Raw genomic sequence first — 25,918 nt, forward strand, 5'->3', positions numbered from 1 at the left:
TCGGTGGCTTCTTACTGTACTCGGTTCTAAACATCTGTCGAACAGCTGTAGCACACTCGTTTTTGTCAAACTCCGACAGAAAGAAAGCTCGCTCTGCACCTGAACTCACCACATTTGCGACTAGTGCCAACTATCGGCAAATTACCCAACTATGCTGTGGCGGTATATGTGAAAAAAACTTTCAGGTTTTCTCTTCAAAATTACATATGTATGATACCTGTACAATGTTTAGTTCTTGTGCAATAAATTATTTGAAGTGTTTTTGGGCTTTATGTACACCCTGTATATTGCAGTTATTTCGAAATGACGGAGCCTGCACAGGACAGAATAACTGTAGTGTGAAGAGCTGCATCAAACCAATCTTCAGACTGAAGACATCAACAACCATATCTCCTAATCTATCTGTGCTATGTGTGGATACTGTCTGCAAAACGTGTTGAAAATAGAGTTAGTAGTGAAGAAGTAATAGAGTAATGCCTGATGTGGATGTTTCACTGCATGAACAGTGAAAATGTGATAAGTGATGAAATTTTTTCCTTTCATTATTTTGTGTGCGTGTGTGTGTGTGTGTGTGTGTGTGTGTGTGTGTGTGTGTGTAAGTATACAGTCTGGGTAATTTGTGTGCTGTGTGTTATGCAGCCTCAAGATGTGCACAATTTTGAACTGTAATACTTGTTTTATTACATTAAATCTTTGACTTAGGATTATACCTCTCAATGGGTATATTATGACAGCATTTTCTTTTAAGGTCAGACAGTAATTATATGAAGTACCGAAAATCAATTGTTTGTTGCCCCTGTAGGCTATTACGCAGCCAATCTGCAATGGGGACCATTATCGTGTCAGCCATTTAGTGATACGGATTTCAGCAGTTTCAATTAAAGCAAGCAAAAAACAATGCCACAGATATCTCTAATAAGCCAACCAGAAACTGTTTCATCCACAAAACAACACTGCAACCTATTTATACAGAAGCAATGCCAAGCTGGTTATTTCGGCTCCTAATACCCAATGTGAGTATTTGCAAGCACAGGAAAAGTGATGGAAAGGTGAAGAGAAAGCTAACAGTCTGAGCAAACAAGACTTGGTGGCTGCCAGTTCACTGACCCCTTCTGAAGTACACCCACAACTCCCACATTCATCCATCCCACGCACCCGCACGCAACTCACTCGCACGCGACCGCCGTCTCGAGCTGCTTGGGCCAGGGTGCAAGCTACTGCTGTGCAAGATGGGAGAAAATCTGGGTGGTGGGAGTAAGCTGGGGGCAGGAATGGGAAGGGATGGCAGGATAGAAGTGGGGGACGGTAGAGTCCTGCTTGTGGGAGCATAAGGGACAGGCTGGGTGTAGTAACCAAAACCAACTGCGGGAACGCCTTCGGCTGCAGATCGGAGCCGCCAGGTGGGGAAGCCGCCGGCGGTGGAGCACGCAACACCGTGTAAACACGAGGACGAGTCGGACGACAGACCAAAGACAACCGACAACAACCGACCACGACCGACTATGACCGACACAACGAGGAAGAGATAAACAATGGGGGCTTGTAGAAACCACAACACCAAACACCGACAGTAAATCCACTCAGAACCAGAGCCAGGCAAATGTCAACAATGAGCAATGACCAGAACGCAGTACTGCAGAGAGAGAAACGAAATCCAGAGCGAGTACCAGACTGGCCGGACTAGGGCAGAGCGGGTACCTGTACACGAAACCAGAGAGAGCGGCTATTGGCCGCTGTCTGCGGTGGTACCCTTCCTGCGCGAGAGCCGCTGCGCGGAATAGCCGCCGCGGACATGGAGCCCTCTACGGGCTGACCACGTCCATTTGTTCTGGTGCGTGTTCGACTTCCACAGCGGGAGGTACTAGAGTGGGGAGAGGGGAGGGCAACTAGGTGCAGTCGGCAGATTAGAGAAGGGGCACGGGGTGGGAAAGGAGAGTGGAAAAGGAAGAAGTGCAGTGCTGAGGGGTAATGAGGAAGGGGACAGGCGGGTGAAGGACAATGGGCAATAACTAATGAAGCTTCAGCCTGGGAGGGTTATTGGTACTCGGGATGTATTGCAGGGAGAGTTACCACCTGCAAAATTCAGAGAAACTGGTACTGTTAGGAAGGACACAGTTTGCCGCTAGTGGTTTGTGCACACAGACGGCCTGACAGTTGTCGTGCCTACTTAGAAAGCAGCACAGTGGTTGCGACTTAGCTCATAAATCACACGATCGGTTTCACAGGTAGCCCTGCCTTCGATGTGATTAGGTAATGCTTGTGACCGGAATTTCATTTATTATCATCCTTTGCATCATTTACATGATATAGGAAATGTCATAATACTGTCCAGGATATGCACAGCAGAATATTACAAATTTCTATCAAACACATAAAATTAACATTGTATAATATGTTGAAAATTAAAACATGCTCCTTTAACATGTACCATATGTGATGAATTTATATATATTTAGTACATTTTCGAAAACATATTGCACATAATTTAGAGTTAAAAGAGTATAAAGGAGACATAGAATTGACAATGAGAACAACATGATATTGACAATACAACTATCAGTTAGTGACTTAAGGATTCAAAATATTCCTCTATGCTATAAAAACATTTATTTAGCAGATACTTTTTTAATTCCAACTTAAATTTTCCTTCATCTTCTGTTCCCCTGATGCAGTGTGGCAGAGCATTATAGAGCACCCCCTGTTAACTTCCCAGAATTTCTTAAGCTCGAACCTTGCCTCACCGTAATTTAATCCACAGTGGCTCACATGTTTTTGAGTTTTTGTTTTCCTTGTTCTTTCTACATGCAGATTCTTACAGATATGTGTATTGTAGTCATGAAGATCTGAATTTACACGTAAACTACTCGAGTGTGTTCTTGTATGCAGTATGCTTTTTAATATGTGCAAAGATGGTACTGTAAGTATGTTTAGTGGCATGAACAAGGGATTGCAGTGTGTTTGTGGAGAGCTGTGTGTAATAATTCTAATGGCCCTTTTCTGTAATTTAAAAACCTCTCTCAAGCGACATTTAGTTGCACCCACAATGTTATTCCATAGGATATAATAGAATCGAAATACGCCATATACACTAATCTTGTACACTCTGCACTGCAAACTCTGGAAATTATTCTCAGTGCAAAACATGCTGAACTGAATTTGTTTGGATATGTATGTGACACGGGCTTTCCAGCTCAAGTGTTGATCAATGTACATGCCCAAAAATTTTGTACAGCAGACTTTCTGTCTGTCTTATTACATAAAACCACTGTTGCACCCTCTTCACAACTTTTTCAGCTGTACTGAATAAGGATTTGCTGTCATCACTTATAATTATGCTTGTATCATCTGCAAATAACATAATTTTTGATGATCTGTTCGGCCTTTCAATGTCATTTATATAGATTAGGAATAATAGGGCGCCACTATCTTATGCGTATCCTCATTTTTGAATAATGGTTTAACCTTAGAAATTTTCAGCCTTTTGGGGAACTCACCTTCACTGAATGATAAATTGACAATATCTACCAGTGGTTCCAAGATTTGTGAGCCGACTTTTTCTATTATTGTCACTGACACTTCATCCAGTCCTGCAGACATTTTAGATTTCATACTGTTAATTACTTTCAATATTTCATATGTATTAGTGGGACTTCTTATCATGCTACTGACTACTTTTGGTGCTGTTGTTTGGTAAGGCTCTTGCTTAATTTGTCAGGTACACTTAGAAAGTAGTTGTTAATGTAATTGGGCAAGACTTCCTTCTTTATTTCAATGTTATCACTAGATTTAAGTACAATATCCTGGTCTTTAGAGCTTTTTCCTATTTCTCTTTTAACAATTTCCCATGTGGTCCTTGATTTATTGTCTGACTTCCTTATTAGTCTATCATTACTTAATACTTTTGCTAGATTAATTATCCTTCTATATGCCTTTTTGTAGTTACTAACATATTTTTTTTAAAAGTAATGTCGGTATTGGTTTTCATTTCAGTGTTTAGTCTTTTCATAGTCTTGGAAGAGTTTTTAATGCCAGACGTGAACCAAGAATTTGTGTGTGTATGGCTAGATGAGTTGATTTTAACTAATCTTTTTGAAAAGCACATCTCAAAATCTGTCATGAAAAGAGAGAGAGCATCTGTATCAGTTTGTGACAATACTTCTGCCCTAGATTGGTTAGTCAGTGTGATACCAAACTGGTTGCAGTTTTCGGGAGAGAAAATTCTCTTATACATGTGATGTACTGTTTTTGTATGTATTGGAACTGTGAGCACTTTAATAATAAGTGCATTATGATCAGATATTCCTAGGTCGATATTCAAAACTTCTGTATCTGGGCTTTCTATATTTGAAATTATATTATCTATGAAACTTTTTTGAAGTGTTTGTTACCCTTGTAGGACTGTTTATGTTAGAATATAGGTTGAAACTATGTGAAATATTGAGGAATTTAATTTTAAATGAACTACCTACCAACATATTGACATTAAAGTCCCCACATACAATTACTGATGTCTTCTCATCATGTAAGAAGCTCAGCAGTTCTTGAGTCTACTTAAAAAAATTCTGGGTCATCACATGGTGATCTATACACTGACATGACTGTTACTTTCCTATTGTTTACACTCATTTGCACTGCTGTTGCCTCAAAATGTTTTTCTATGCTCAGGAGTTCAGCTTCGGGTCTGTTTTTCACTTTAATATCTGATTTTACATAAAAACAAAGATGAGGTGACTTACCGAACAAAAGCGCTGGCAGGTCGATAGACACACAAACAAACACAAACATACACATACACACATACATTGTGTGTATGTTTGTGTTTGTTTGTGTGTCTATCGACCTGCCAGCGCTTTTGTTCGGTAAGTCACCTCATCTTTGTTTTTATATATAATTTTTCCCACGTGGAATGTTTCCTTCTATTATATTGATTTTACATAAATGCAGACACCCCCATTCTTGGCTTCCTTCCTATAAAAATGATCAACCAAGGTATATGGGGAAATATTAATGTATTCTAATGTATTCTAATTCATAATTTTTGCACCAGTGCTCTTGATTACAAATGCAATCAACACAATATTCACTGGCCTCAATCTCGAGATCTAGAATTTTATTTTTGAGACACTGTATATTAAGGCTAAGTAATTTTAAGATGTTGCAACTTGGTTGAGAGGACCTCTTCCTTGTATTGTCCAGTGTCAACGGTTTCTTCATATTGAGGCTGGGTACCAAAAATCCTTTAGGGACAGAGGTTTCGTGCATCTCGTCTTTCTTTCTTCTGTATGTGTCGCAACTTTGATGCGACTCGCTGGCCGTAAGCACATTTCTTGCTAGTGATGCTGCTGTATAGTCTGTAGCTGTTTCTGATACTGTTGGAGCTGTTGTGGAGGCTTTATTTGCCTCAGCTACTTTTGTGGCAAGTGAAGATTCTAGTGCTGGATCTGTTGCCGGTGAATTAGTTTCATTTTTATGTTAGAGAATTTCAGTTGCTGTGATGGGTGGTGGTAGTGGTATGGTACGGATATTCTTGTCTTCAACTGCTAACACTGCATTAAGTATTTCTCGACTAATGAATGCTTTTCCAAGTTTATTTCTGTGTAGCTGGTAAAATGACTTCTTTCTGAAGACGGTACATTCACATGTGTGGCATTCGGGAAGCTTCGGCATATTTTTTCAAATTTTCTATTAGTAACAGCGATTTCTTTGTTGACACAAGATTTTTACATCAGATTGTGTCTTTGTGGTATACTTGCAGTATAGAAGTTCACATTTGTAATTTTCTGTAGAGTGCTTCTTAGTGCTCTTGTGGGAAGTTTACCCTCATTCCTATAAACGTCATTAGCACCCCCGATTATTAAACAGTTTCTTCTGGGCTCCAAAAAATGCTCACAGTGTTTTAGAATTTCACTCAAGGGAGCCCCTGGTTTTGTCATTCCACTAACTTTAAACACAGTTTGCGTGTTACACATGATACCAGCTAAGCCCTCTCCATGACTGTCTGAGAGCATGTAAATATCTTCTTTGTTCTTCTTACTTGTGTTCGTCACGTTCTCACAATACGTATGTTCACTGAAAATTATAGTACCGGTACTTCCTCGCTCGTTATTACAAGACTTTGTACTCGACTGGTTTTTAAACTCTGCATTTGGTGAAAGTACTTTGTTTCTTTCGCTATTTTCACATCTTTTAGACTCGTCACAGGTTTTTTGCCACTGGGAGACTGAAGTTTTTCTCGTTACGGTTAACACGAGGGAACTTTTTAGGCCATATGAAGTTATCATTTGGCCCATTTACAAAAGTGTCACTACACTCTGAATTGACTCCTATCACTTTTTCAAGCTTTGTACGTACAGTTTGGCTGACAAGATCGTATTTTAATGAAGCAGTCACACAGCCTTCTCGATATTCTTTTCGCAAAAACAATAAATCACGATAACTACAGTCCACATTCCCACAGTCGCAAGTCGCATTTCTTTCTTCTAAAGTATTTAAACATTGTCGACGGATCCATTTTTGGGACCGTGGGCATAATTTAACACCATTTCTCACCTTCTTACTACATTTTACACACACAGGATTTAAAAACTCTAATTTTCCGCGGATCTGTCGAGTAGTACGTCTATACGCGGCGCCACCATCTCAGTACGTAGATGGTGATGGAAGAACATACGGAACAGGTCTCACATCTCGTTTTTTTTTTTTTTTACACAGATACAAGCTAGAGGCGTAGGGTAGGGAGCAGAGGCCGTCTAGGGACGGACGAGGATATCGCGTACGTTCGGTGGACAGTGGAATACCAGCTTGGGAGGGATAGTGGGCAAGATGTTCCTCAGCTCGGGGCACGGCGAGAGGTAGCCAAAACCCCGGCAGAGAATGCGATTCAGTTGCTCCGGTCGTGGGCAGCACCGAGTCACGAGAAGAACGGTCCTCTGCGGTCAGACAGCGGGACTCCGGAAGGTGGCGGCTGACCGGAGAAATAAGGCACGGGATATCTGTTTCTGCACGAGGTCGGTCCGTGAAGGCGTCAGCGGGAGGCACTGCTCGTCACTACAGATGCGACGGCCGGGAGTGGCTGGGCTGTTCAAAGGGGACAGGGGTTTCTCTGTACGGAACGGGTGTCAGCTGTGCCTAAGTGGAGGTACTGCTCGTGGCCGGTAAGTTCCGTGTGGTTAGAGGTGCCGAAGTAGCAGCGCTCGAGGTGGAGGACAATATCGAGGAAGGTGGCTTGTCGGGTTGAGGAGTACCAGATGAAAGTCGGTCAGGGTGACAGGAAGGAGGTTGTAGATCTGGAATTTTTCAGGTGTAGCATTCAGTATTGGCTACGCTGTGGGCATCAGGAATGTTAGTGTAATGGGAGGGGGCACCAATAGTGACGAGCAGGCACCGTGCAGTAAAGGAACTGTGGAGAGTCTGAGGAGAAAATGGTCAGTGTCTTTAAGATAGGAGTGTAGGTTGTAAGTAATAGGCTGAGGGTGTTGGTCTACAACAGCAGAGATTCTCTCAGTGGGGGCACAGTTACGGTGGGTGGTTCAGTTCATGGAGCATATAGAAAGTAGGAGTGCAGTGAGTGGGGGAGTGGTGGGGGGGGGGTCGGAGGAGGAGGAGGAGGAGGAGGGAGGAGGAGGAGCAGGAGGGGGGAGGGAGGGAGGGAGGGAGGGAGGGAGGGAGGGAGGGAGGGAGGGAGGGAGGGAGGGAGGGGGGGGAGAGAGAGAGAGAGAGAGAGAGAGAGAGAGAGAGAGAGAGAGAGAGAGAGAGAGAGACTGAGACTCTGGGGAGAGGTTGTGCAAGATTTTAGGAGAGTCTGGAGACCCTGCTAGATTTCTAGAACAGGGTCAATGTGGCACGGTTTGTGGATGGACAAATCAGACAGCTGGTGGAGCCCTTCTGCCACGTAATCCTTGCAGTTCAAAGCCACAGTGGTGGAGCCTTTGTCAGCAGGTAGGCTTGCAAGGTCAGGATCAGTTTTTACATGGTGGATTGAGTTCTTTCTCCAGATGGAAAGTTAGTTTACACGTCGAGGAATTTGGGGAATGACGGTGAAGCGAGGTCCGAGCTTAAGAAATTCTGGGAAGTTAACAGGGGGTGAGTTGGGGGCAATGGGAGGGAACTGAGTCGGCCAGGTCCGACATTAGTCTTTGGTGGAGTCTGGTGGGTAGGGTCGGTAGCAAACAATTTTTTCCACTGCAGAGACCAGGAGAAGGAGAGAAGTTCCTTAAAAAGTCCAGCAGGACTGAACTTTGGAACCAGGCAAGAGGTAAGTCCTTCAGAAAGGACTTTCTGGGGCTAAGTCTTTCGGAGGAAAGATCACGACTGTGTTTCGGGTCTATTTAGGTTCTGAATTCCGGACGGTGGTGGAAGGGAGTTTTTGAGGGTGGGGTAAAAGTACAACATTAGCAAGGCAGGGTTTATCAGCTATGAGGCGACGTGTGGGAGGTTCGGAGGCTTTTGTAGAGGTGGTACAGAGTTGCCGAGCGTGCTGTCCGACACGACATTCTTCATTTTAATGACTGCTTCACAGCCTGTGCCACTTGGTTCCTTCCTACCACCACCAGCTTTTTCTGAACTGCACAGCTGGGAACTCTCGCAATATATCCTATGTTCTCGTAACTCTCCTCGCCACAACCTCTGTCGATAATTGTCTTTAACCCACCTATCCTATTCTCTGTCCCCACTCCAGCACTACACAGCCTTCGATTCCACCAATGCACCCACAGCCCTTTTACTTCTCTCCTTCCCCGCACCCCCCTCTCCCCAACTCCCCGCTCTCTGTCTAACACCCCGGCTGCACCTAGCTGCCCTACCATCTCCCCTCCTCATTCCTGTATGTCCCCACAAGCAGCACTTTAGTGTCCCCCACCTCTACGTGCTATCCCTCCCATCCAGTCTCATCCTCACCCCCTCTACCCAGATTGTTTCTCCCATTACATGCAGTTGCTCACAATCTGGCCTCGGCAGCCTGAGACAGTGGGCATGTATGTGAGTTCTATTTGCATGCGTGCATGTGCGGTGTGTGTGTGTGTGTGTGTGTGTGTGTGTGTGTGTGTGTGTGTGTGTGTGTGTGTGTGTGTGTGTGTGTGTGTGTAATCCAGAAGGAGGCCTTTCAGCTGTAAGTTTACTTGTTCAGCACTTTTTGTTTTATCTGAGACTCAGCATCTCCGTTATACGGTGAATAGCAATCTATCAATAGCAATCTTGTCATTACTCAATCCCGGATTTCCCATCTTTTAATAAAAAGAATGTAACACTTACCGAATAGCCGAGCTTCTGGGCGGCGTGCAGGCAGAGATCTGCGAGTCTCCGGCATTTGTCGCAGAGCACGTCGATGACGTGGGGGCTGACGGCGCACCACATGTGTACTTTACGCAGGTTTCGGGCACTGCGGAAGATACGCATCGCCTCCCGCTCGGTCCTGCCGCTCTTACAGTTCTCCGAGTTGCAGTGCCTCGAGACCCTGTGGAATAGCAATATGTCGACAGTTCACTCCTGAATAGTATCTCCGACTGGCAGGACAGAGAATTTGTCAACACACTGTGGCAGTCTATTTTAGCACCCACAATCGAAGTGCTGTCCCGTGCGAAACCAGAAGTGAACAGATAGGAAAACCAAACAATAACAAACACAAGCACAAAAATAGGGGGGGTGGGGGGTCATATCAGCACAAATGTTAACTTTCAAAACCAGTGGTTCTGATGTTGATGGGAAGGAAGGATCATTAATAGTAGTAATTTCACCTTTATAAGGCATCCATGGAGAAGAAATAAAAACTTTGAGGTTCCTGATGACATTGTAATTCTGTCAGAGACAGCAAAGGACTTGGGAGAGCAGTTGAACAGAATGGACAGTGTCTTGAAAGGATAGTATAAGATGAACATCAACAAAAGCAAAATGAGGATAATGGAATGTAGTCGAAATAAGTTGGGTGATGCTGAGAGAATTAGATCAGGAAATAAGACACTTAAAGTAGTGAAGGAGTTTTACTATTTGGGGAGCAAAATAACTGATGATGGTCGAAGTAGAGAGGATATAAAATGTAGACTGGCAATGGCAACGAAAGCGTTTCTGAAGAAGAAAAAATTTGTTAACATCGAGTGTAGATTTAAGTGTCAGGAAGTCATTTCTGAAAGTATTTGTATGGAGTGTAGCCATGTATAGAAGTGAAATATGGACAACAAATAGTTTGAACAAGAATAGAATAGAAGCTTTCGAAATGTGGTGCTACAGAAGAATGCTGAAGATTAGATGGGTAGATGACATAACTAATGAGGAGGTATTGAATAGAATTGGGGAGAAGAGGAGCTTATGGCACAACTTGACTAGAAGAAGGGATCGGTTGGTAGGACATGTTCTGAGACATCGAGGGATCACCAATTTAGTATTGGAGGGCAGTGTGGAGGGTAAAAATCGTAGAGGGAGACCAAGAGATGAATACACTAAGCAGATTCAGAAGGATGTAGGCTGCAGTAGGTACTGGGAGATGAAGCAGCTTGCACAGGATAGAGTAGCATGGAGAGCTGCATGAAACCAATCTCAGGACTGAAGACCACAACAACAACAACAAGGCATTTATGAGGTCTGTATCTTGGCTGAGGGTCTCCCTGGGTATTTGTCAGGATTATTGTGGGCATCGGGTCCACGAAGTACAGAAATATGCGAACTACAAGTTATTAGCCATCACCACTTTATTTCTATGAAAACATTTATAATAACGTGCTTGCTACACCGACCTGTCATAACATGTGACCTCCTATCATGAACAAATATAGATTTGTCAATACTTCATTGTGAGTTGAGAAAGACACGATTCTGCATCAGAACCACGCGCATCGGCAACTGTTGTGCCTGTGGAGGCAGCCAGTGACGCAACACAACTCCTGTGCGTGTGTGTGTGTGTGTGTGTGTGTGTGTGGGGGGGGGGGGGGGGGGGTCTGCAATGTGAGAATAAAAGTGCTGAAAACCAAAGCGTAGGTTGAAACGACTGAAGGTTGTTAGACAAGGAGACATTATAATCTCCATCATTCTTTCCGAGCCATTTTGGACACGGCTTATTGAACTGAGTAGGTTTGACTTAACAAGTCTACGTAAGTTTTGTGAAGAAAATACACATTAATGCAATTGATATCTCACAAGTTATCTGGTACAGATTAAAAATGTGGTGTAACAGTTCTTAATAGCAATGCTAAAACAGATGGATCAGAAATCCAACAAGCACATAAAGGCACAACTGTCAAGAATAAAAGGTAAAGGAACGCTAAACCATATTAAATGTTGATAGCACTTGAGATACTTAGACTTCCAAAATTAGACTGTATAATGATAAGCATTTTAATGAATAGGAACAATTACTGCTGGAACACTACTACTACTACTACTACTACTAGTAGTAGTAGTAGTAGTAGTAGTCAAACAAAAGAAGCAAGGGAGATTAGCATTTAACCTACTGTCGACAATGAGGCCACTAGAGATGGAGCTGAAATTCAAATACAGTTTTTATTTTCCTTTGTGCATAGCACAAATTTTTGGAGACTGTCTACTAAAGTTTTTTCTTTCATTTTTGTACTTATTTTACAAGAACCTTCTACAAAGTCAATTATAAGTAACAGGCACAAACAACAACATCAGCTACAAATTTTATACTTTTGTTTTTAAACAAAATTCTAACTATCTTATTTGTTTTTATTGACAGTCACCTGTGATTATGCGCGTCATGGGTATATCAGATGCAGAATCTGCCAGTTGTCCACTGTGAATTAATTCCAGTGGTGATACAGTTGTCATGACAAGACAAAGATCATGTGTAGCAATAATTGTTTCTGTATATGTGTACTAAGAATAGACTAATTTCACTGTCAATTTAGCCATATGTATCTGCTTTTTCTTATGTTGAAAAATTTCATATATGAGACAGGTCAAGTAAACTATAATAAAACACGATCTCTCTTTCGCATTATTGTTCTTAGAGTTAACGTGTATCACTGTTTCTTATTAACAATACATAAATGAATTTTTCTTTAAAAAGTAAGTAGAGATGAGCCTTTCAACATAATTAATTATTCTGAGACTGTTTAATGAAAACGTGTTGGACTGTTATTGCAGTTTTATGTAATTTGGTATTTAAGTACTGTTGCTGCCGAGAAAGTTTCAGCAAGACCAAAATGTGCTTTTAATTTATTGCCATTTGTTATTTTTTCTTTTTTCAGTTTGTGTGGTTTTGTTGCTCTGAATGAATTTTCAACCTCAAGCACAGTGTGCACCAATTTGAAGTCTAATGGCAGATTAAAAGTGTGTGGCTGACCAAGACTCGAACCTGCCAGAAAGTTGCTTATCAGTGTACACTCCACAGTAGAATCAAAATTCATTGCAGAAACTACGTTTTAGGCAACAGCTGAGCCATTTCTGGGTACGATCATTTCTTTAGAGAGTGTCGAGACTGCGAGGAATGTGACAGAACTTGTGTAAAGTTTCGAAGGTAGGAGATGAGGAACTGGTAGAAGTAAAGTTGTGAGCACAGGTCGTGAGTCGTGCTCGGATTGTTCAGTAGGCAGAACACTTGCCCGTGAAAGGTAATGTACCACTCCGGCACACAGCTGTAACTTAACAGGGAGTCGCAGTAGTATTATAATTACATTCTGTACACTACAACTGCAAACTACAGACTGATTCGAGTTGATTTGTATATAATTTTGAGAGTGAACAATATACTTAGTAAGTTTAATGCTTTGAGTTACAATAGTAAATATGAGAATTGAGGAGGTTATCTGTATAAAAAACTGAATTCTCAACTACATTACAAGCATTTTAGTCACGATGCATACAAGTGGCTAAGAGGTCTGTCAAGATCACAGTACAAGACTGTCGTCATTACCGGGCGATTGTAACACAAACTGTTAATGTTCTTTACTTTTGTTGTTGCAGTAAAAGTAGTACTATTTGGGTGCAACTGACACTTTGCAAAGTGCTCATACACTTTTTTGATTTCACCGAATGCTGTTTTTCAGGTACTACTGCTGCCGAGTGGGTGCTGTTCGACATGCAACTGATTGGAAACAGATTTGCGCAGAAAAACGGAGTTACACTAATTCTGCTACACGGAAAGAGCAACTCGCACGAATATTCGAACTTAGGCTCGTGAATTGACAATTAATGCTACACGGTGTCACTGTCCACTGCGCAAAGTGGTAGCGAAATTTATAGATTCTAAGACTACGTATTTCTTCTCGGATGTTAGATTTTATACCTAATATCCTAGCAACTGTCACCTTTTTTGCAATCTCCTTTGCTCGGATTCGCACAGTTGAAAATGTGAAGAGGTTACAATTACAGAAGCAGGACAACGCAAAGAAATGTGTCGGTTGGTCGGTAAGGATCGAGGGACTCATGGCGATGTATCAGACTGGGGTTGCCACAAGTTTCCCTGAGTGAAATTCCCTGATTTCCAGACAAGTTTTAGCATTTTCCCTGACAAATTTTGAGATTTCAAGGGTGAAAATTAAGACGTAAGTTAACAATCTGTCTTTGTAGCTACGGTACAAGAAACAATAGTGTAAACTAGGAAATATCTTTAAAAAAACCTTGCAAGCAGATGGCATTTCCTGATGTGAGCAAAAATCTTTAGTACTAACCTCAACATCTTTTGTAATGAACTGTTTTTAGATGGAGAAAGCAAGCCACACGGTATGCGTGTTTCATTAAAACCACTGATATTAATTTATTTCAAATAAATGAAACATTTTTGGTGACAAAAATACGCATTTCCTTGGAGTTAAAAGAGATTTAAAATACCTTCACCAATTTCATAAATAACCTCAGAAAAAAGTAGGCCTCTTGAAAGAAATGTGTAAGATGGGGATGAACTGTGTAAACCAGCTCTGTCGGTGGCTGCCAATAAAAGGTTGGTTCTACTATGTTTGATATCGTGTTACATCTATTATTTTATTTATTTATTGTTCTGTGGGACCAAATTAAGGAGAAGTCTCCATGGTCATGGAACGAGTCAATACATAAAATTATAACACGATATTAGAAACAGATAAAATGAAATATAAAAAAAAACATATTCAGGTGACAAGTCATAAGTTTAAATGAAGAAAATCAACAATGTAACACTGGAATTTGCTTAATTTTTTAGCTCTTCCAGGAGCTCCTCGACAGAATAGAAGGAGTGAGCCATGAGGAAACTCTTCAGTTTAGACTTAAAAGAGTCTGGGCTACTGCTAAGATTTTTGAGTTCTTGTGGTAGCTTATTGAAAATGGATGCAGCAGAATACTGCACTCCTTTCTGCACAAGAGTCAAGGAAAAGTGCATTCTACATGCAGATTTGATTTCTGCCTAGTATTAACTGAGTGAAAGCTGCTAACTCTTGGGAATAGGCTAATATTGCTAACAACAAACGACATTAAAGAAAATATATACTGTGAGGGCAATATCAGAATTCCCAGATTTCTGAATAGGGGTCAACAAGAGGTTCTCGAACTTACACCACACTTAGCTCGAACAGCCCGTTTTTGAGCCAGAAATACCCTTTTTGAATCAGAAGAATTACTCCAAAAAATAATACCATACGTCATAAGCATATGAAAATATGCTAAGTAGACTACTTTTCGTGCTGAACTGTCACTTATTTCAGATACTGTTCTAATGGTAAATAAAGCAGCATTTAGCTTCTGAACAAGATCCTGGACATGGGCTTTCCACAACAGCTTACTATCTATCCGAACGCCTAGGAATTTGAACTGTTCCGTCTCGCTTATAATATACCCATTCTGTCTGATCAAAATATCGGTTCTTGTTGAATTGTGAGTTAGAAACTGTAAAAACTGAGTCTTACTGTGATTCAGCATCAAATTATTTTCCACAAGCCACGAACTTATTTCATGAACTACATTATTTGTTACTGTTTCAATATTACACACAAGATCCTTCACTATCAAGCTGGTGTCATCAGCAAACAGAAATATTTTTGAATCGCCTGTAATACTAGAAGGCATATCATTTATATAAATAAGAAACAGCAGTGGCCCCAGCACCGACCCTTGGGGAACGCCCCACTTAACAGTGTCCCATTGGGACTGAACATCACTGCCACTCTCAATATTGCGGAGAATTACCTTCTGCATTCTGTTCTTAAAGTAAGAGGCGAACCAATTGTAAGCTACTCCCCTTACTCCATAATGGTCCAACTTCTGCAGTAATATTTTGTGGTCAACACAGTCAAAAGCCTTCATTAAATCAAAGAGAACACCTATCGTTCGCAACCTTTTATTTAATCCGTCCAAAACCTCACAGAGAAAAGAGAATATAGCATTTTCTGTTGTTAAACCACTTCTAAAACCAAACTGAACATTTGACAGCAAATTATGTGAATTTAAATGCTCCAGTAACCTTGTATATACAACCTTCTCGATAACTTTAGCAAACACCGATGGCATAGAAATAGGTCTAAAATTGTCAACATTATCAATGTCTCCCTTTTTATAAAGTGGCTTCACTACCGAGTACTTTAATCGGTCAGGAAACCGACCACTCCTAAAGGAAAAGTTACAGATATGGCTGAGAACTGGGCTAACATACATAGAACAATACTTCAGTATTCTGCTAGATACCCCGTCATATCCATGAGAGTTCTTGGTCTTTAGTGATTTAATTATTAACTCAATCTCCCTCTTGTCAGTATCATGGAGGAGCATTTCAGGTAACAGTCTCGAAACACTTTTTTCTAAGAGCGCTATATGATTCCCTGTTGGGACTAGGTTTCTATTTAGTTCACCTGCTATATTCAGAAAGTGATTATTAAATGCTGTACATATATGCGACTTATCAGTAACACGGACATTCCCACTACGCACTGATTCTATATCCTCGACCTGTCTCTGCAGACCAGCAACTTCCTTTACGACTGACCATATGGTTTTAATTTTATCCTGAGACTTAGCTATTCTATCTGCATACCACATACTTTTTGCCTTCCTAATAACATTTTTAAGCACCTTACAATACTGTTTGTAATGGGCTGCTGCATTTAGATTTTGACTGTTTCTAACGTTTTGATGTAATTGCCACTTTGTTCTACAAGATATTCTTATCCCTCTAGTCAGCCACCCAGGCTGCCTGTTTGTGCTAGTACCCTGTTTTAAACATTCTAACAGAAAGCAACTTTCAAAGAGCATGAGAAAAGTCTTGAGAAGAGCATTATATTTATCGTCTACTGTATCAGCACTATAAACATCTTGCCACTCTTGTTCCTTTATAAGGTTTATAAAGGTCTCTACAGCAACTGGATCAGCTTTCCTGAACAGCTGATGACTATATTTAACACGATTTGCATAAGATTATATGAATTAAAGAGGTCTACCAACATCCTCTTCCTTGCACAATCACTTATACAATTAATATTGAAGTCACCACATATAACTAACTTTTTGTATTTCCTATAAAGTGAACCAAGAACCTCTTCTAGCTTTAGCAAAAATGTTGTGAAATCGGAGTCTGGGGCTCTATAAATAACAACAGTTACAACTTTAGCTCCATTAAATTTAACCACACCTGCACAACATTCAAACACATTTTCAGTGCAGTACTTTGACACATCAATTGACTCAAATGGGATGCCGTTTTTCACATACATGGCTACTCCCCCACACTGCAAAGAGCTCCTCGAAAAGCAGCCAGCCAACCTGTATCCTGGTAAAGGAAGCCTCTGAATTATCTCCTTATTTAAGAAGTGTTCAGATATACCAATAATTTCAGAGTCAACATCTATAAGCAGTTCACTAACTTTATCTCTAATACCTTGTATATTTTGATGAAATATACTAATTCCCTTATTACTCGGATACCTAAGCTTTGTCAAAAGTGATTCCCTTGTTAGAGAAACTTCCCTTAAGCAGGAATACCTATCAGCTGACTTCAATCTAAAAAAGGTGCAGCTCTAACACCCACTACTGCAGGAATTTTCCCACGAGTGATCCCACCAACCCCACCTATGCTGTCACGTATAAGCTTTGCCAACCTCCCCTTCCCATACCTGTTGAGGTGCAGGCCATGTCTAGTGAGTATTATGTGACTTTTCTTTTGACAAATACATGAGTACATAGTGCACAAGCTGCCAGCAACCAACACAATTTTTCTGATATATAAACTACTTTTGAAGTTATAAAGGCACATTTGCATGCCGAGCGTGAGTTTCCGCGGAAATGCGATATAATAATTAAATAAATAATCAGTGACAAATAAATAAAGCCTATGGCACACAACTGCAGCGCTGTGTCGCTGATAAAACAGAAGCACAATTACGTTACTCTTATGTTTGATTAAGAATAGAGAGCTCTGGTAGAAGTGGTGCGAGAAGCACGTATTTTATTTTATTGTCTGGCACACCGCCATATTTCATGTTATAGAAGAATACTGCGAGTTGCAACCACACTAGGCACTCGATTCTGTAAAGAATTATATTTATAAAAGTAAGTAGGATTATGAACTGTAGGCTTATTCATTGAATATATCTGATTTAACTAACTGTGTAACCTTTTTATGTTTAGTAGACAATCACCTCTGTACGACGTATTGGCATGGCTGGCAAATTATTGTAATATTGAGATTTAGATTATGAGTCCGCACCTACCGCAGCAGTCTTTGGAAACGATTTAATTACGAAGTCCGATTATTCAGTTTTATTTCACGGTCAACTACGAGTAACATTGCCTTTACGAAAAAGCCATTGTCAAGCGTCTGATACCGAATAATTAAACGTCTACGTTCCAGATGTTGTTGTTGTTGTGGTCTTCAGTCCTGAGACTGGTTTGATGCAGCTCTCCATGCTACTCTATCCTGTGCAAGCTGCTTCATCTCCCAGTAACTACTGCAACCTACATCCTTCTGAATCTGCTTAGTGTATTCATCTCTTGGTCTCCCTCTACGATTTTTACCCTCCACGCTGCCCTCCAATACTAAATTGGTGATCCCTTAATGCCTCAGAACATGTCCTACCAACCGATCCCTTCTTCTGGTCAAATTGTGCCACAAACTTCTCTTCTCCCCAATCCTATTCAATACTTCCTCATTAGTTATGTGATCTACCCATCTAATCTTCAGCATCCTTCTGTAGCACCACATTTCGAAAGCTTCTATTCTCTTCTTGTCCAAACTGTTTATCGTCCATGTTTCACTTCCATACATGGCTACACTCCATACGAATACTTTCAGAAATGACTTCCTGACACTTAAATCTATACTTGATGTTAACAAATTTCTCTTCTTCAGAAACGCTTTCCTTGCCATTGCCAGCCTACATTTTATATCCTCTCTACTTCGACCATCATCAGTTATTTTGCTCCCCAAATAGCAAAACTCCTTTACTACTTTAAGTGCCTCATTTCCTAATCTAATTCCCTCAGCATCACCCGACTTAATTAGACTACATTCCATTATCCTTGTTTTGCTTTTGTTGATGTTCATCTTATATCCTCCTTTCAAGACACTGTCCATTCCATTCAACTGCTCTTCCAAGTCCTTTGCTGTCTCTGACAGAATTACAATGTCATCGGCGAACCTCAAAGTTTTTATTTCTTCTCCATGAATTTTAATACCTACTCCGAATTTTTCTTTTGTTTCCTTTACTGCTTGCTCAATATACAGATTGAACAACATCGGGGAGAGGCTACAACCCTGTCTTACTCCCTTCCCAACCACTGCTTCCCTTTCATGTCCCTCGACTCTTGTAACTGCCATCTGGTTTCTGTACAAATTGTAAATAGCCTTTCACTCCCTGTATTTTACCCCTGCCACCTTTAGAATTTGAAAGAGAGTATTCCAGTCAACATTGTCAAAAGCTTTCTCTAAGTCTACAAATGCTAGAAACGTAGGTTTGCCTTTCCTTAATCTTTCTTCTAAGATAAGTCGTAAGGTCAGCATTGCCTCACGTGTTCCAGTGTTTCTACGGAATCCAAACTGATCTTCCCCGAGGTTGGCTTCTACTAGTTTTTCCATTCGTCTGTAAAGAATTCGTGTTAGTATTTTGCAGCTGTGACTTATTAAGCTGATAGTTCGGCCCAAAGAAAACAGGTGTTGACAGATGTGAAAAAAAAAAAAAAATTACGTTCCAGATAAGCAAATACAATTGCAATCACAATCACCATCATACAGATAGAATAATTAACATATTTAAAATAACAATATATTTTTTATTTATTTATTTTATTTATTTTATATTGGCGACTGCGTGTCGGACTTGTTATTTTGTCATTTGTTACATTGTTCTCTTTGTTTCATGTAAAAAATCAACTTTCTGGACCTGGACGTCAATGTATGAGAGATAACAAAATCTGAAGATATTTTCCAATTCTGAAATTTTGCTGGAAGACGCAAAGAAACTTCCAGCAAAATAAGGTAAGACGCAGCATCTTTGCATTAGCAGACGTATAATTCGGTGTATTAGCTTTTCAGTAAATTCTGTAGTGTTTCTTTTCCGCATAACAGTTTCAGTGATAAATTTCATTCTCAGTACTTTTCCCTAAACAATAACGTATGCAACAATACCAATACACGAGTGTACAATATGGCCGACTTCTGTACGATATCATAACATGGCCAGCAGCCATTACCAATAATCTCAAATTCAGTTTATATTTTTAAATTAACAGACAGCCATTGTTGCTACGAGCGATTCATGCTCAACTACATTTTATTTTAAAATCAGTGTCAAAAATTTTCTTGAAACATATATCACGTATGGCATGGTAATAACTAGAAAACAATACGCAAAAATGGAACAGCAAGGACGTACTATTCAGGCGCAATCCGACTCGGACGTGAGACAAGTGTTGGAAAATGACTTTACGACAGCAACCGGTAGTGACGATTCATCAAACATTGACGCAAGTGTTGACGAAAATTTTGACGATAGGCCGTCCACTACAAAAATTTCAAAATCTCAATCAGAGCCCATGTTAATGCATGACGTCACGTCTAATGACGCGGCGGGGGCAGAGACCTTGCAAACGGTAAACATTGCCGACATGTTACAAATGCTAATCAAACAAAACGCAGAAAATATGGCAACCATAAGGAAACAGAACGCCGAAAACATGGCAACCTTAAAGGCACAATTAGAGACACAAAATGAACAGTTAAAAACACAAAATGACGAAATCAAATCTGATCTCATAGCAATCAAGATAGGTAATGACACTTTGTGTAAACGTGTGGAACTTATAGACGCCACACTGACCAAACAGATGACCGAACTCAGTACTAAATTTTCCCAGCTTAATACGAGACAAGAAATGACTACAACTGACGTAGCACTTTTACAAACACAAGTAAAAAACCTTAATGTCACGTGTGAAGTTCTTACTGAACAAATTCAAACATATCCTTCAGTACATGACAACCTTGAAAAACGAATTACTGACGTACAGAATAAATTTGACAATGTTGAACAACACCTGACTGACATCTTACAATCAGATGCCACAGCTCATTTTCAAAATATTAATAAAGAATTTCATGATTGGGTTGAGAACAAAGACAAACATTTTGATAGATGCTTACGTGAAAATTTACCAACAATTGTGCACGACTCCGTAGCGCAATACATTACTAATAACAAACAGCTGATCAGTGACGCAGTACAATCCGTTACTGCACCCATGAGACAATTCACCGATCAACTACAGTCTGAATGTAACGAAAATATCAGTCAAAATGTACAGTTCAGAAACCAATATACATTCGAGTATGATACACACATTCCGCACACGACAAATACACAAGAACAAAACACACCACGACTACAACACATACCGCGATGTGGAAGCACAAACACAAGCTATTATCATGGTAAACCACAGCAACATTATCGTAATTACTCGCCAGCTGAACATACCAGTAATTACAGTGGAATAAATCCGTATCACAATGCGAAGGAAGATGAAAGCTTAATGAAACACAGGCAATTTCAGATTTTTATCCCAGAAAAACGAACCATTCATCCGGTGATTTTTCTTAAATCTTTTAGTAACGCATTTCCACGCACTTGGAGTGACCGGAAAAAGATTTCATATATTGTCGGTTACATCCAAGGCGATGCAGCTGTCTGGGCATACAGTCAAGCTGATGTATGTACCACGTACAGTGAGTTTGAGCGTGCTTTTCTGAACAAATTCTGGTCGCAATCCGTCCAGGAGCGACTCAGAAGACAAATTTTAGAACCTGAAACTTTTAACAGTAAAAATGGTAACTTACGCAGATATTTTGAAAAATACTTGAACATGGGACATTTTTTAGACGAACCAGTCGCAACGCGTGATATACTCCGTGCGTTGAAGGCCAAATTGCCTTTCAACATTAAAGAAAAACTCCTACATATCCCGGATGACGATTCAGATTATTTTTTAACAGCCTTAGATTCGGTTGACATGTTACTTGAAGATCAGCGCTTCGCGCGGCAAAACAGCAGCCACAATGTTTACACTAGTGGTATGCAAAACATGCAGGCTTGCCAACTCAATTCTGGCGCGCCCACAGTTGGATACGCGGTACAGCAAAAACAGCAAACTCACATGCCGTCTCAATACGGAAATCAAAATCAACACGCGTATTCTAATACAAACAATAGTTACAACAGTAATAACATTTCATGCGGCAATCCATACAAAAGGCACCGCGGTAATAACTACAACGGTAACAACGGATACAAAGGTAATAACAAAAACACAAACAGAAATAGAAATAATAGTAACTACGAGCCAAGACAGCATCAAGGTTGGACTCGTAACGATCAGTACTTTCATTCAAACTCTGCTTTACCACAGCAGCCACCAGGTCAAAATTGGAGCATACCTTACGACCGACAGGTAAGTTATAATGCGCAACAGCAACAACAACCGCAAAAGTTTGGAGATCATAATAGGCAATATCCGAATGTGAATATAATAGAAATGACACCTGATGCACAACCTCAATCTGTGTCAGTACCTAGTACAAATGCTAATCCAACAAACTAGAAACAGTCACTACTTTGCCCCAGGTCGTGGCTGAAGAATTCTTGGGGGGCGACTTCAATGTTAATCAGTTATTTGACACCACACTTGAACAACAGAATAATGATATGCCGAGTAATTCTAAACAAAAACTACCTGTTTTATTTATAAGATACAACCACAATAACAATATATCAGATGAACTTTTACAAGACAGTACACAATGTCGTTTAAACACAAATGAAATTGTTTTAGCATCTACTACTGGTGTAGTAGGTGGGATTCCAACTACTATTATCCTAGATACAGGTGCAGCTGTGAGCGTTTTGTCTTTTAATTTCTATAAAAAGATGTGTGAATTGGAACCTGTGCCTGAGTTTCCTGCCCAAAACTGTAAAATAACTACTGCACTAGGTAATAAGTCATATAGGGTTACGAAGCAAGTTTTTGTAAACGTTAAAATAGGTAATGGAACCGTACAATGGCCATTCCTGGTTGTACAAAACCTTGTGACAAATTGCATATTAGGAATAGATATTATGAGCGAGAAGGACTGCATTATAGACTTCTCCAAAGGTAAATGTATTTTAAATGATAAAGGCAGTGTAATTATTATTGATTTGGACAGGAGAACTCTAAAGCATGACAAACACTGTACAGGGTACAAGGTTCAGTTAGTACTTGACAAAGACATTCAAGACATGCAAACACACTCATCTGACACAGAGATAATGGACTTTTTTTTTTTTTTGTGGTTTTAGGGCGCAAAACTTCTATGGTCATTAGCGCCCAGCCCGTGACGTAGAAAACAGGAAAAAAACGAAATTTAAAATCAGCAGCAATGGAAACAAAGTCAGAAAATTTGAGAAACTAAAGGCAGAAGGAATGCTTAAAAGTCCACTATAAAAAATGGTTGGTTGTCCCCCAAAAAAAAGCTTCAAATGACTGACGTCATTTCACTGTCACTAATAAACTGTAGAACGCGGTCAGCTGAGCGCGTGTCATCTGCTAAAATCGACGATAGATCAGGCGATAGCTGTAGACGGGAGCGTAACGGATTAAAATAGGGGCATTCAATTAAAAGGTGTCTGACCGTCCACAGCTGAGAGCAGTGGGGACAGAGTGGGGGAGGATCACCGCTTAAAAGATGTCGATGACTAAAAAGACAGTGCCCTATCCGGAGTCGAGCTAAAATTACCTCCTCCCGACGACGCGTTCGGGAGGAAGAGGTCCAAGCGCAAGGAACGGCTTTCACTTCCCGCAATTTATTGTGGGGAAGTGTTGACCAATGCGCATGCCATAAATGAGTAACTTGGCGACATAAACCGCTCCGTAGATCGGTAAACGGAAGAGACTGAAGAGCTGGCCGAGGAAGAGAGACTGCAGCCTTGGCCGCTATATCGGCCGCCTCATTTCCACAGATACCAGCGTGTCCCGGGAGCCAGAGGAACGCCACTGAGACGCCCCCCAGGTGGAGCAAGCGCAGACAGTCCTGAATCCGGTGGACCAGAGGGTGCACAGGGTAAAGAGCTTGGAGACTTAGGAGAGAGCTGAGAGAATCTGAGCAGATTACGTACTGTATCCGCTGATGGCGGCGGATGTAGTGGACAGCCTGGAGAACAGCGTAAAGCTCCGCAGTATAAACCAAACACTGGTCGGGAAGCCGAAAGTGATTTGGGGTGTCGCCAACAATATAGGCACTCCCTACACCTAACGATGTTTTCGAGCCATCGGTGTAAATAAATGTGGCTTCCGTCATTTGTGCACATAGAGCAGCAAATGCCCGACGGTAAACAAGTGTAGGGGTACCATCCTTGGGAAATTGACATAGGTCTCTGAGCAAGTCGATCCGGGGACGGTGCCAAGGCGGTGCTGTACCCCAAGTTGTCAAGAAGGTTTTAGGAAAGCGGAAGGAAAGAGAATGGAGCAGTTGACGGAAGCGGACTCCCGGGGGTAGTAGGGAGGAGGAGCGGCCTGCATACCCGACATCAAAGGAGGCGTCGAAAAAAAGGTTATGGGCTGGATTAGCAGGCATGGAAGACAGATGGCTAGCATAACGACTCAGAAGGACTGCCCGCCGATTGGACAGCGGAGGTTCAGCAGTCTCAGCATAAAGGCTTTCCACAGGGCTGGTATAAAAAGCTCCAGACACTAAACGTAATCCACGGTGGTGGATAGAGTCGAGACGCCGAAGAATAGACGGCCGAGCAGAGGAGTAGACTATGCTTCCATAATCCAATTTCGAGCGCACTAAGGCGCGATAGAGGCGGAGAAGGACCACCCGGTCCGCTCCCCAAGAGGTACCATTCAGGACACGGAGGGTGTTAAGGGAACGCAGACAGCGAGCCGAAAGATAGGAAACGTGGGAGGACCAGCACAGTTTTCTGTCAAACATAAGACCCAAGAATTTAGCGACGTCGGAAAACGGAAGGTTGACAGGACCTAGATGTAAGGAGGGCGGAAGAAACTCCTTACGTCGCCAAAAATTAACACAAACGGTCTTACTGGGTGAGAAACGGAAGCCGGTTTCGATGCTCCACGAGTGGAGGCGATCGAGACATCCTTGAAGACGTCTTTCAAGAAGGCTGGTCCGTTGAGAGCTGTAGTAGATCGCAAAATCGTCCACAAAGAGGGAGCCCGAGACATCAGGAAGGAGACAATCCATAATTGGATTAATGGCGATGGCAAACAGTACAACACTCAGCACGGAGCCCTGGGGTACCCCGTTGTCTTGGGAGAAAGTACGGGAGAGAGTAGTGTTCACCCGCACCCTAAATGTGCGCTCTGCCATAAATTCGCGAAGAAAAAGGGGCAGCCGGCCTCTAAAGCCCCAAGAGAACAGTGTGCGGAGGATGCCTGTCCTCCAACAGGTATCGTACGCTCTCTCCAGATCAAAAAATATTGCTACCGTTTGGCGTTTCCGGAGAAAATTGTTCATGATATAAGTGGAGAGAGCAACAAGATGGTCAACAGCAGAACGATGCTTTCGGAATCCGCATTGGGCTGGTGTTAAAAGACTGCGGGACTCCAGCCACCAAGCTAAACGGTAATTCACCATACGCTCCAAAACCTTACAGACACTACTCGTGAGAGAAATGGGGCGATAGCTAGAGGGGAGATGTTTGTCCTTTCCAGGTTTCGGAACGGGAACGACAATAGCTTCCCGCCATCGCCTGGGAAAGGTACTGTCGGTCCAAATTCGATTATAAAGGCGAAGGAGGTAACGCAGGCTATGGGTTGATAAATGCAGCAACATTTGGACATGGATACCATCCGGTCCTGGGGCGGAGGAGCGAGAAGAAGAGAGTGCATGTTGGAGTTCGCGCATGGAGAAAACAGTATTGTAGCTTTCGCGATTTTGAGAGGAGAAAGCAAGATGTCGCACTTCCACTGCACGTTTCTTCGGGAGAAACGCTGGCGGGTAATTTGAAGAGCTCGAAATCTCAGCAAAGTGCTGACCCAATGAGTTAGAAATTGCGACGGGGTCCACTAAGGTATCATGCGCGACAGTGAGCCCAGAGACCGGGGAGAAACTAGGCGCGCCTGAGAACCGTCGAAGCCGACTCCAAACTTCCGAGGAGGGAGTGAAGTTGTTAAATGAGCTAGTAAAGAATTTCCAGCTTGCCTTCTTGCTATCGCGGATGACGCGACGGCATCGCGCACGGAGCTGCTTATATCGGATACAGTTGGACAAAGTTGGATGGTGACGGAAAATGCGAAGAGCACGTCGCCGCTCACGTATTGCGTCACGGCATGCCTCGTTCCACCAAGAAACTGGAGGGCGCCGGGGCAATTCGGAGGTGCGTGGTATCGAACGTTCCGCAGCTGTGAGAATAACGTCGGTAAAATGTGTGACCTCATCGTCGACGCTGGGAAAGCGACGGTCATCGAATGTCGCTAGAGACGAAAAAAGTGTCCAATCGGCTTGGGCAAACTTCCAGCG

At 41.7% G+C, this 25,918-nt stretch overlaps 1 protein-coding gene across 1 annotated transcript in view; it reads right to left on the reverse strand.

Moving 5' to 3' along the window:
• Positions 1–25,918, reverse strand: part of LOC126456741 (uncharacterized) — a 137,663-nt gene that overhangs the window by 43,154 nt on the left and 68,591 nt on the right. The window contains exon 2 of the mRNA XM_050092486.1: positions 9,250–9,451. Coding sequence (XP_049948443.1) covers positions 9,250–9,393 — 144 coding nt within the window. The 5' untranslated portion in view covers positions 9,394–9,451. The remainder of the gene's footprint in view (positions 1–9,249; positions 9,452–25,918) is intronic.

This window comes from Schistocerca serialis, chromosome 2 (genome assembly GCF_023864345.2).
Source record: "Schistocerca serialis cubense isolate TAMUIC-IGC-003099 chromosome 2, iqSchSeri2.2, whole genome shotgun sequence".
Classification (NCBI taxonomy): Eukaryota; Metazoa; Arthropoda; class Insecta; order Orthoptera; family Acrididae; genus Schistocerca; species Schistocerca serialis.